This window comes from Anguilla anguilla, chromosome 16, assembly GCF_013347855.1.
Source record: "Anguilla anguilla isolate fAngAng1 chromosome 16, fAngAng1.pri, whole genome shotgun sequence".
In the NCBI taxonomy this organism is placed as follows: domain Eukaryota; kingdom Metazoa; phylum Chordata; class Actinopteri; order Anguilliformes; family Anguillidae; genus Anguilla; species Anguilla anguilla.
Genome location: NC_049216.1, coordinates 4986949 through 4999741, shown reverse-complemented (window position 1 = coordinate 4999741; position 12793 = coordinate 4986949). Strand labels below are relative to the sequence as shown.

At 43.2% G+C, this 12793-nt stretch overlaps 1 protein-coding gene across 1 annotated transcript in view; it reads left to right on the top strand.

Moving 5' to 3' along the window:
- LOC118215544 (mucin-2-like) overlaps nucleotides 1-11569 on the top strand; it is a 42007-nt gene extending 30438 nt beyond the window's left edge. Inside the window, exons 38-50 of the mRNA XM_035396440.1 lie at nucleotides 1248-1423; nucleotides 2529-2598; nucleotides 2838-2938; nucleotides 3267-3298; nucleotides 3991-4168; nucleotides 4609-4713; nucleotides 5045-5085; nucleotides 5239-5361; nucleotides 7266-7364; nucleotides 7838-7966; nucleotides 8740-8779; nucleotides 8888-9011; nucleotides 11160-11569. Of these exons, the coding sequence (XP_035252331.1) occupies nucleotides 1248-1423; nucleotides 2529-2598; nucleotides 2838-2938; nucleotides 3267-3298; nucleotides 3991-4168; nucleotides 4609-4713; nucleotides 5045-5085; nucleotides 5239-5361; nucleotides 7266-7364; nucleotides 7838-7966; nucleotides 8740-8779; nucleotides 8888-9011; nucleotides 11160-11379 (1438 nt within the window). The 3' untranslated portion in view covers nucleotides 11380-11569. The remainder of the gene's footprint in view (nucleotides 1-1247; nucleotides 1424-2528; nucleotides 2599-2837; nucleotides 2939-3266; nucleotides 3299-3990; nucleotides 4169-4608; nucleotides 4714-5044; nucleotides 5086-5238; nucleotides 5362-7265; nucleotides 7365-7837; nucleotides 7967-8739; nucleotides 8780-8887; nucleotides 9012-11159) is intronic.
- The last annotated feature ends 1224 nt before the right edge of the window (nucleotides 11570-12793 follow it).

Genomic DNA, 12793 nt, shown 5'->3' with positions numbered 1-12793 from the left:
CTTTTTTGGTTACCCTTTTGGATTTCCTCAGGTACAGTTTCACCGATGTATTCATACTGGACAGAGCCTAGCGCATTGTTTTACTCCATTCATATCAGTGGGTTTGATAACAATGTTATTTTGTTGCAGATCTGTGTTGCGCCTCATACTTCAAACAATTTTTTTTTAGAGTAGAACTTCCAAAAGCAGAAGACCCAGATCTAATATTAGAAAACAATGAATATTAGAGAATGGCAGGCCAGTTTTACTTAAGATGTGGAAGTAGTAGTAATACAAATTACATTCAATCGATTCAAAAGAGAAAAAATGGTTGAAATATTATTGTCCCATGAATATAAACGTAGGTGTGTTCCTTTCGCTTGGAATGCTTTGAATCTGTTTTTCATGGAGAAGAGTGTCTTTGCTCAGGACAAATGAGTACTCAAAGGTGAGGGGTATTTTCACACCTGTAACCTTGCAGTTGTTCTTGATCATTTGGGGGCGGGGGGGGGGGATCTCTTTTCTCATTGGTGTTGGTGAAGCCATCCCAAGGGCTTCAACCTTTTGACTAATGGTCAAAGGTTTAGGTGTGGGTCTGATTAGCTGGTCCTGTGTTAGTGCTTTGAAGCAACCCTCATCGGTGACATGCCCTTCAAATGTTTCATGGGTCATCCATAAGAGACCTTTTGATTGGCTCTGTAACCACCCTCAGTGTTGCTCTGTGCACGTCATTGGTTATCACTGGTTTAAAACTGAAGATGCATGAGAGGGGAACACTGAGAGGGGCATCCAAGAGAGGGGTTTCAACCCCACAGCCTGGTTGCGGAATATCTGTACGGCATTTCTGAGTCATAGTATGATTATAATCTCGCACTCATTGTTCTCAGAATGGCTGTACTGTACAGTGTGCGTGTGAACCCGCCTGACGGTCCTGTCGCGGTCTCGAAACCTGCAGCCTGTTCTCAGAATGCCTGTACTGTACAGTGTGCGAGTGAACCCGCCTGACGGTCCTGTCGCGGTCTCGAACCTGCAGCCTGTTCTCAGAATGCCTGTGCTGTACAGTGTGCGAGTGAACCCGCCTGACGGTCCTGTCGCGGTCTCGAACCTGCAGCCTGTTCTCAGAATGCCTGTGCTGTACAGTGTGCGTGTGAACCCGCCTGACGGTCCTGTCGCGGTCTCAAACCCGCAGCCTGTTCTCAGAATGCCTGTACTGTACAGTGTGCGTGTGAACCCGCCTGACGGTCCTGTCGCGGTCTCGAAACCCGCAGCCTGTTCGCAGAATGCCACGCGGTCGTCTCGCCGGAGCCCTTCTTCCGCGGCTGCGTGTTCGACAGCTGTCACATGGTCAACCCCACGGTGGAGTGCACCAGTCTGCACACCTACGCTGCGACCTGCATGGGCTCAGGCATCTGCGTGGACTGGAGGAACCAAACAGAGAAATGCCGTGAGTCCTGCTGTCCTGGCTCAAATTGCAGACCTGGGCTCTGCAATGCAATTTAGCCATGCGTAATTTAGCTATGTGTAATTTAGCTATGCTTAATTTAGCTATGCCTAATTTAGCTATGCTTAATTTAGCTATGTGTAATTTAGCTATGCTTAATTTAGCTATGCCTAATTTAGCCATGCTTAATTAGTCATACATGATTTAGCCATGCATAATTTAGCTATGCCTGATTTAGCTATGCTTAATAAGCCATGCCTAATTTAGCCAAAGCACTGTTATTTTCCTATAATGTGTTCATTCACTGCTCCACACGTGCACTGCAATTTTATCTTCTGACAAAGCTATAAAATGGCAGGCGTGCAGCAGTACAGCTACACTGTAGTATAATGGTTAGGGAAGTAGCCTAATAACTTCACCACCTAGGAAGAGCAATGCAGTTGTAACACTTAAGTATGCACTTAACACAAATTGTGTGTGTCTAATAGGGGATGGCTTGCCTTATTAATGCAATGTTATGCCGTATTCACATTACAAGAATCAGTATCATTATGTCTTATTAATTTAAGATTGGCTGGAATGAAAACCAGAATGCATGAGGTTTGGCCCAGGACCAGTAATTAAGCCTCGATTTTAGAAGAATCACGTGTTATAAAAGATTGGGATCAAACTGTGTTGTTACATTTTCTTTGAGAATAGTAGTAATAGTAGTATGAGGGACTAATGGTGATTTTATACAGTGGTCTCAGTAGTAGTAATAGTAGTATGAGGGACTAATGGTGATTTTATACAGTGGTCTCAGTAGTAGTAATAGTAGTATGAGGGACTAATGGTGATTTTATACAGTGGTCTCAGTAGTAGTAATAGTAGTATGAGGGACTAATGGTGATTTTATACAGTGGTCTCAGTAGTAGTAATAGTAGTATGAGGGACTAATGGTGATTTTATACAGTGGTCTCAGTAGTAGTAATAGTAGTATGAGGGACTAATGGTGATTTTATACAGTGGTCTCAGTAGTAGTAATAGTAGTATGAGGGACTAATGGTGATTTTATACAGTGGTCTCCTTTATGAGGAACTAATGCTGAGTTTTTTTTCCCCCCTTTCAGCGAGTAACTGCCCTCCAGACAAGGTGTATAAGCCATGTGGCCCTGCAGAACAGCCTACCTGTGAAGACACGTATGTTTCCATAGAGACAGTATCAGGCCAGATAGGCAGCTGCTGTTCTCAGCCACAAATGGCACTGCATAACTAATTACATAAAAATCCACAATGTGGGTGTATTTATTATCCTCAGATGCTACAACATGGCCATGATAGATTCAACACAAGCAATGACGCTGTGCTTAATTGCCTCGGTCTGTGTGAAAGGACCAGATTTGACTTGAATAATGTCGGTTTTGTATGTTCTCTATTAGTGATGAGGACCCTTCCATGCGGTTTATGACAGAGGGCTGCTTCTGCCCCGACGGCATGAAGCTCTTCAACAAGGAGTCCGGGGTGTGCGTAGCGAAATGCGGTATGTGTGCATATCATCAATTCCTCTCTTTTGCCCTGCAAGCTGTGGTGAATGCTCTGCCCTCTGGAGGAACGTGCTGAGAAGTGCAGGCTTTGGGTCCTCACTGGAAGTTAGCCCATCAATAATTTAAATATTATGTGATAAGTAAAAGTATAAATTGCTGTGAAGGTTGAAGCAGCAGTTTATCTTGATTATGGGGAAAGGTCTTCCATCAGCCCGGGTAATTTTGCACATTGCAAAGGCCGCTGGACGAAACTCCTTTTGAGAATTAGAATTCGGAAATGGTGCACTAAGCCACATTTGTCTCTTCCAACCTTTGCTTCTGCAGGATGTCTGGATCCCAACGGGGAGCCACGAGAGGTGAGTCCGTCCTGCTAATGGATCATTTTTTTTTCAATCATGTCAGTTCTGCTAATGGATGTTTTTCAATCATATTAGTTCTGCTAATGGATGTTTTTCAATCATATGGACTGGTAAATGGACTGCATTTATATAGCGCTTTTATCCAAAGCGCTTTACAATTGATGCCTCTCATTCGCCAGAGCAGTTAGGGGTTAGGGGTTAGGTGTCTTGCTCAAGGACACTTCGACATGCCCAGGGCGGGGTTTGAACCGGCAACCCTCCGACTGCCAGACAATCGGTCTTACCTCCTGAGCTATGTCGCCCCAATCATGTCCGTCCTGCTCATGGATGTTTTTCCAATCATGTTTGTCCGGCTCATGGATGTTTTTACAATCATGTCCGTCCTGCTCATGGATGTTTTTCCAATCATGGCCGTCCTGCTAATGGATGTTCTTCCAATCATGTCCATCCTGCTAATGGATGTTTTTCAATCATGTTCGTCCTGCAAATGAATGTTTCTAAAAACTCATTGGTTATCTGTTTTTGCCACAGATTCATCAAAAGATAATTCATTTCTTATCCTAAAAACAGTATGTTATTACAGAAACAACCTCTATTACACAAGCAGAATAATACAAAAGTGATCCAATGCCATACAGAATAAATGGACTGAAAAGACTTCTCTTTTATTGTGTTTTATTTGCTTGCAGTTCAACGAAGTCTTCCAGTACAAGTGTCAGGACTGTATTTGTGACGAGCCCACCAAAACGGTGATCTGTAAGCCCATGAGTTGCCCAGGCCCTGGTGCGATTAGCTGTACTAAACCAGGATTCGTCATCATCAATGAGACCAACCCAGAAAATCCCTGCTGCTCGCAACTGGTCTGCCGTAAGTCCACAAAAGCAACTGATCGGTTTGAAATGATTTAACTCTTTAGATGTTCGTAAAAGTTGGACACGCACTTTTCAAAATTTCAATGAATCACAGCACCAACCAAAATGTAAAATCTTCAAGGAAGAATTATGTATTATGCAATCTTCAAGATGTTTTTCTGGTGTCTAAAGTGCTAAAGTATTCTACTTAATTATTTGGCCCGGGTCTACAAAGTATGATAAGAAAGTGTCTGACAATCATGGGGTCTTCACTGAGAGGAAGCTTGTCAATGTATTGATCGTGATCTCAGAAGTGGAGACCAAAAACCAGCGACAGTGATATTATCAGGTCTCATTCAACATAGACAAGTCAGAGGGATGGAGTGTAAAGGTGTTGTGCTGCCTCCTTTTCATTGAGGTCTCATTCAGTCTTCCCTCCTCGTCTTCCCTTCATAGGCTGCGACAGCAGGACGTGTCCAGCCCTTGACCCAAAGTGCAAAGAGGGGTATATTCCTGTGATCAGTGTCCCAGAGGGGGAGTGCTGTCCTACATACGAATGCGGTAATGGTTCACACTGATGCCGCCCGCCCCCATTCACTACAAAACTACTCACTTTAAGCTTTAAAATATAGATTTCTTTTGATATGCAGGTGTCAAAAAGGATTAGAAAATGTTCAGTTCATATGCAAATTATCACACAATATTCTATATGAATATACTGGTTCAGATTTGGTACAGACTAACATGCAACCAAGATTCAACTACAGTTAAAATCAAGACGCAGGATAGTATACGCGTTTTCGAAGATGATTTGTTGATTAGTATTTTTAATTGAGTAAAAAACAGGTTTTAACCAGTGCCCCTGGTAATGATGACTGCCTTCTGTACACAGAACCGAAGAAGGTGTGCGTTCACAACCACATGGAATATCTGGTAATTATGGTTCTTTGCTCTTTTTACCACGTTCGTGTATCTTTACTGTAACTTATATATGCAATATGCCTCGGTGCTCTCTCTCCCACATAGCATCTTTAATGGTCTGAGATGTTAGAGATATTAATGTTTAATGGTCTGTGCCTCTCCCAGCCTGGGGCATCAATACCAGTGGAAGAGTGTCAGGACTGCACCTGTACTACAGAGGTGGACCCCAATTCTGGCCTGTACAGAATTAGCTGCTCCTTAGTGCCCTGCAACCAGGACTGCGAACCGGTAAGCACCTTCCCCACAGTATATATACATACATATGACCGTACATGTACATATATATATATATATATATATATATATATATATATATATATGTATATATATGTACAGCCAGCTCCAATATATTTGGGACAAAGCCATATTTTTCTTGTACTCCATAATTCCATTAGAGGGTATTTTATTTTAATACATTTTGGGTTCACCATGTAGAAATAACAGCTTTTTTTATTTACAAAAAAAAAACAAAAAGCTGGCCCTCCAATTTAAGGGCATCATAATGTTTGGGACAAATGGCTTCACATGTGTTTCTGATTAGTCAAGTCTGTTTTTAGTATCTAGTCTTGATTCTAGGCTTTTGATTTGCCTTTGGAGCCTGTTATTTTCATTTGTCAGCATAAGCGCCAGAGTTGTACCAATAAAAGGAGGCCCTGATGAGGCGGAGAAACATTTTCAAAAAGCAATCCGAGACAGGCCAAACCTTAGGCTTACCTAAATCAACTGTTTGGAACATCATCAAGAACAAATAAGAAATAAGAATGGGCATAAGAGAGAGTCAAAAATGGGATTCATGGGAGAGTAGTAAGGTGGAAGCATCAATGCTTGTCTCACATTTGCAAAAAAATCACCAGCCTTTTGGTATAACGTTCTATGGACAGATGAGTCAAAAGTGGAACTTTCTGGATGACACAAGTCCCATTATGTCTGGCGTAAGGCAAATACAGCATTTCACCATTAGAATATCATACCAGCAGTGAAACGTGGTGGTGGTAGTGTGATGGTGTGGGGATGCTTAGCTGCCTTGGGAACTGGAGGACTTACCATTTTTGAAGGAACAATGAATTCTGCTCTGTACCAGAAAATTCTTTCAGAGAATGTCTGGTCATCTGTCCATGAGCTGAAGCTGAAGTGGAATTGGGTTGCGCAGCAAGGAAATGATCCAAAACACAAAAGCAAGTCCACATCTGAATGGCTGAAAAGAATCAAAATTAAAGTTTTGGAGTGGCATAGTCAAAGTCCTGACTTGAATGCAAAAGAGATACTGTTGACCTGTAACAAGCAGTTCATGTCTGAAAACCCACCAATTTGTCTGGTATCTGTCAGATTTGATTTCAGTCTGTAAAAGATTGAAATCAAATTATAGGAATTGATTGGTTGCAGTCATTGCTGGGAAAAGTGATGCAATTGTTACGTTTAAGGCGGCAATTACTTTTTCACGTGGGTGATATTGGTGTTTGATTACTTTTTTCATTAAATAAAACTTTAATTTTTTTTTAATTTTAAAAATGGGTTTTGTTTTTACTCAGGTTACCTTTGTCTAATACTGCATTTTGTCCAAAGATCCTAAACCATTCAGTGTGACAAATATGCAGTAATAGAGGAAATCAGGAATGGGGATTTTTCACAGTACTGTATTAGCTGCGGTCCTAATTCAGTACCTCTCATAGCATGTGCACATTGCTGTTCTAGATTTATTAGGCCCTTTACATTTCAGTGACAATGTCTAAAGTTGCATTTTACACAAGAACGGCAGCAAACCTTTTTTTCCCCAACATCATGTCATTTTTCCTGAATTGCAAAGCGTGGTTTTATGTAAGAGAGAATAATTTGGATGGGGAAAGTGTCAGACCTAGCAAATGCACCTACAGTTGCTCAGGTATGAATTATTAATTAATATCAGTCTACAGATTGAATTAAATGCATTATGGGTGTTTGTAGTTTCAGTAAGATTAACAGAAAGTCATAAAGATAATGTATTTTTAATTAATTTGAGCTAGTATCTGCAAATAAAGTAGGCTATTTGCGATTGTTTTCTTACTACCACTAGGGTGGGGGACAACATATTTAGGAGTACAAAATAGGTAAAAATGTATTTACATTAAGCCCCTGTCATCCTTCCTCATGTCCAGGGCTTCAGGTACATTGAGACTCCTCAGGACAAGTGCTGTGGCAAGTGTGTTCAGACTCACTGTGTGGTAGAAATCGATGGAAAAATTCAGCTGCTTGAGGTAGGCAGACGTTATTTATTTGAAACACAATCTTATTTGTGTTTCAGTGGTACCTGGTTTTTTTACCGGTTAAAATAAACACTGTATTAAAATGCACTGTATTAACACTCATTAACGCCATAACAGAACATCATATATGTTACATTGTCTTACTGTTTTATATAATAGGTTTTGCTTATTGTTGAATAACAATTGAATTGACTAAATGTACCTTCATTTATTGTTTGTATTGTTGTATTCTATATTGAGGCGAGCAACTTGTACCTCATTACAAGGCTTGTTTTTTTCTGATTAATGTAATAAATTAATTACTGTTGTATCTGAACCAGTTACCTCATACGTTCTAATAGACAAGCTAGAGAGACACTTCGGCTGGATTTCTGGGCTCCAGAACTGGGAAAGAGGGGGACCCTCTTAGGTCACAGTTCACAGGTGACCTGGAGTGATCCGTGTGTTGTGCCTCCCTTCCACAGCACGGTCACACCTGGTCTCCTCCTGGAAACAAGTGTGTGGTGCACAGCTGCATTAGAATCAACGGGACCTTCGTCTCCACGCTCTCCAACATCAAGTGCCCCCCCTTCCATCCCAGCAACTGCCAGCCGGTCAGTTTACCGCACAGCCCCCCACCACAGAGCAAGAGTTTAAAAAGCAGACCAGGGCTCTTTCAAACAACTCCCACCAGAGAACAAGAGTTTTAACAGTAGACCAGGGCTCTTTCAAACAACTCCCACCAGAGAACAAGAGTTTTAACAGTAGACCAGGGCTCTTTCAGACAACTCCCACCAGAGAACAAGAGTTTTAACAGTAGACCAGGGCTCTTTCAAACAACTCCCACCAGAGAACAAGAGTTTTAACAGTAGACCAGGGCTCTTTCAAACAACTCCCACCAGAGAACAAGAGTTTTAACAGTAGACCAGGAGTACCTCCAGTTACAGTACTTTCCACCACAGAGTTTTCCCGTAACGCCTAAACCAACAGCATCATTCAAACCTTAAGCCTTAATTGCATTATTGGCCATAAAGATAGTGAAGAACTGAATGTTCTGCATTTATACTGTTGTATGCAAATGAAAATGAAAACAAAAAGCTGTTTAACAATAAATAATCCGCGCCTGAATAAATCATACACTTCCAAGCCTAGTTGATATTTTAACGAACAAAATAGCTCACAAACGATCTCCATGGTTAACAGGAAAGGCCACACCGCGCACTACGAAGGCCCCCTAACCTGAAAGTGATCCGCCCGATTTCGGACATGAACATGAAAGCCATGAAAGCGTTAAGTTATATAAAGTCAGGCAGTTTGAATACGTGTTCATCGCATTTCTTTTGGAGCTCAGTTCTGATGAGGTGTTGTTGGTTATGTTGCTTTGTAGGGGACAATTCAGGTGTCTGCTGACGGCTGCTGTAACGTTTGTGAGTACTGGTCCGAGCTCGTCGCACAAAATGTCTCATGTTAAGGTTTCGTTGCTGTGTGAGGGAGATGGTTTCACTCACAGATACGCCCAACTTTAACCCCCACAGGTGTGGAGAAGGAGCGGGCCTGTAAGGTAGAAACCACGAGGACCCACATCTTTCATGCGAACTGCCAGTCGGTGGACGAGATTGACATGACGTACTGCGAGGGAGCCTGTAACACCTTTTCCAAGTGAGTGACAGAGAGGCTCGTTTAGTGCACACTACACAGAGTGAGTGAGGAGGGGGTCGTTTAGTGCACACTACACAGAGTGAGTGAGGAGGGGGTCGTTTAGTGCACACTACACAAAGTGAGTGAGGAGGGGGTCGTTTAGTGCACACTACACAGAGTGAGTGAGGAGAGGGTCATTCAGTGCACACTACACAGAGTGAGTGAGGAGAGGGTCATTCAGTGCACACTACACAGAGTGAGTGAGGAGGGGGTCGTTTAGTGCACACTACACAGAGTGAGTGAGGAGGGGGTCGTTTAGTGCACACTACACAGAGTGAGTGAGGAGGGGGTCGTTTAGTGCACACTACACAAAGTGAGTGAGGAGGGGGTCGTTTAGTGCACACTACACAGAGTGAGTGAGGAGGGGGTCGTTTAGTGCACACTACACAAAGTGAGTGAGGAGAGGGCAGTTTAGTGCACACTACACAAAGTGAGTGAGGAGAGGGCAGTTTAGTGCACACTACACAAAGTGAGTGAGGAGAGGGCAGTTTAGTGCACACTACACAGAGTGAGTGAGGAGAGGGTCATTTAGTGCACACTACACAGAGTGAGTGAGGAGAGGGTCGTTTAGTGCATTTTGGATTTTGGATCATGGCTGCAGAAATACGCTTCCATTCAGCCAAAAGAGCATTATTGGCATCCTATGACAGTGCCACGTCCCTGAGCTCTTCAGTACGACCCATTCTATTGCCAATATTTGTCTATGGGGATTGCACTGCTGTATGCTTGATGTTAAGCACCTGTTAGCAAAGGGTGTGGCTGAAGAATATTTTTTTTAGCCAATTAAATCTGGGGATGATTATGGTTGCAAGTTTTTGTGAGAGCCAGATCTGGGATTTAGCCAGGACACCGGGGAACCCCCTACAGTTAGCGATAAGTGTCATGAGATCTTTAATGACCACAGTGAGTCAGGACCTTGGCTTAGCATCTCATCCAAAAGACGGCATCTCCTACAGCACAGTGTCCCCGTCACTACACTGGGCATTGGGGTTTATTTGACCAGAGGGAAGATTGCCCCCTGCTGGCCCACCAACACCACTTCCAGCAGCAACTCAGTATTCCCTGATGGTCTCCCATCCAAGTACTAACCAAGCCCACACTTGCTTAGCTTCAGCCATTCAGCAGGAGCAGAGCGCATGGAAGTATGGCTGCTGGCGTAAATTATACATTTCATTATATATATACATACATGCACATATATTGTGCAGTAGGAATTATTTCGTGCCTCTGTAGTTCAAGATTACAGAACTCCTTTCAAATGCTTTAATCGCAGGGTTGCAAAATTCTGCTAGAGGGCAATCACAAGGTGACAGGGTGTACTTGCCTGCACTGTACCATTGTGACAGAGGACAGCGTAGCAATGAAAAGCAGTCTGGGACACCGAAGTAGGGACACCAGTTTCTTGAGCAGTTTTCTCCCCTGCATCTCAATCATCCCCCACGTCGATAAGAGCCAATTATCAGGTTGTATCTGTACAGTGAAATCTGGCACTGTCTGCAGTTATGTTAGCTGACTGAGGATTCCCAGTCCTTACTTCCCATGGCGTGCAGGAACTGCCGCCGTGGTCTATGCATGGCAAATTGTGGTCACTCACTCACTCACTCACGGACGACCTTTGAGGGGCGTTTTGTGGGACACATGCGCAGGCGGTGCCAGCTAAAATGTGTCTGCGGAAGTGAGTTGCGCCGTGCGCCTGGACGTTTACGTGCTTGTTTATTTCAGAACACATTGTTTTTGTATTTCGGGCATGTAATCATGTCATGAAATCTCTGCCACTGCCATGGGAGCTGTTTTCCGCTTTTCACGGTGTCCCTGTATGTACTCTGGACAGGTGCAGGTTTTTGGTTCTCACAGTGTCTCTGTAGATACTCTGGGGAGGTGCAGGTTTTTGGTTCTTACGGTGTCCCTGTAGGTACTCTGGACAGGTGCAGGTTTTTGGTTCTCACAGTGTCTCTGTAGGTACTCTGGGGAGGTGCAGGTTTTTGGTTCTCACGGTGTCCCTGTAGGTACTCTGGGGAGGTGCAGGTTTTTGGTTCTCACGGTGTCCCTGTAGGTACTCTGGACAGGTGCAGGTTTCTGGTTCTCACGGTGTCCACGCCCCTCCTACAGGTACAATGCTGCATCCGCCTTCATGCAGCACTCCTGCACCTGCTGCCAGGAGTCTCGGACCAGCAACCGCACGGTGAACCTGCTGTGCCTGAACGGGGAGCTGCTCCCCTACCCCTACGTTCACGTGGAGGAGTGCCGCTGCAAGGTCACCGACTGCTACGCCCTCAACGAGGCGGCCAGGCCCGCCCGCCCCAAGCGCGCGGGCCGCTCTCTGCCGTAGACGCCGTCCGCTGATCCGGCGATGCTGATCATCTGCCGGACTCCCCGCGACGCGGCGCAGATTCTACAGCGCCGCTGTCCGCTTACTCCGACTGCTCTTATTTAATGTTCTTTAATCTGTTGCCGACTGGCTTAACAAAATAGCGATTGTATGATCTACTTAACTTTAGCCTTTGTCAGTAAAAAAAAAATATTAAATTTAACGTTTCAAATAAAAATGCAATTTAAAAATGCCCATTCCTGTCTGATTAATTCTGAATTCCTCGTCAGTTTGACATTGTGGTGTCAGAGTGTGTGTGTGTGAGAGAGAAAGAGAGTGCGTGTTTGTCAGAGTGTGTGTGTGTGAGAGAGAAAGAGAGAGCGCATGTTTGTCAGAGTGTGTGTGCGTGTGTGTGTGAGAGAGAGAAAGAGAGTGCGTGTTTGTCAGAGTGTGTGTGTGAGAGAGAAAGAGAGTGCGTGTTTGTCAGAGTGTGTGAGAGAGAGAGAGCACATGTTTGTCAGAGTGTGTGTGTGTGAGAGAGAGATAAAGAGAGTGCATGTTTGTCAGAGTGTGTGTGTGTGTGTATTAGGGCTGTCAAAAAATATTCAAAGTTCGAAAACTATTCGAAAATCTTTTTTTTTTTAGTTTGAACCTAAATTTGAGTATTGGAATATTAGTTTTGGATCCGGCGTTTTGTAATTAACATAAATATAGCTTTCATTTCATGCAGCGAATCATGTTCATGCACGCAAAGTTCATTTCCTGTGCTAACGTTACTGGTCAGCTAACAATTTAGGCTAAATAATGTTCCCATGGCAGGCTAAGTTTCCTTTCTGTTCTGAAGATTTTGATAAAATTGGATGATGAAAGAAATTAAACTAAACAAAACAGTTGTTTTAGGCTACAGGTGTTAGCCGTTTGAATAGTCTTTGTGTTAAGAAATAAACAGGATTTCCTATAAACAATCATTTCCCTATTATTGTGATTAATAAATGCAGAGTTGTGGCAAATTACATCCACGAGAAAGTGCTTTATTCATTTGCACATTAGGCTATAGAAACTGCAGTGGGCTCATTCATAAAATGACCTTGCGTGCATACATCAAGTGAAGACCTGACGTCGAGCCACAACCAGTTGCACAGTCAAATCGATTCATGTTGAAATTTTATAAATCACCACTTTGACGTGCTTTTCTATGTACGTGCCACACAGTTGATCTAAAAATAGGTTTTATAAATGAGGCCTCAGATGTAGTAACCTAGTATGAAAGTTCACCGATGTCCTCTATTCTACTGCCCGCATGTGGAAAATAACACGCAGGCCAGTTTAGAAGGAGCGTCACGTGCATATTGCGCGAGACAATAAACAACTTATTTTTTTGTGAATTATAGGCAAATGATATTTGAATATATTCGAACGCTAACTAATTACAAAA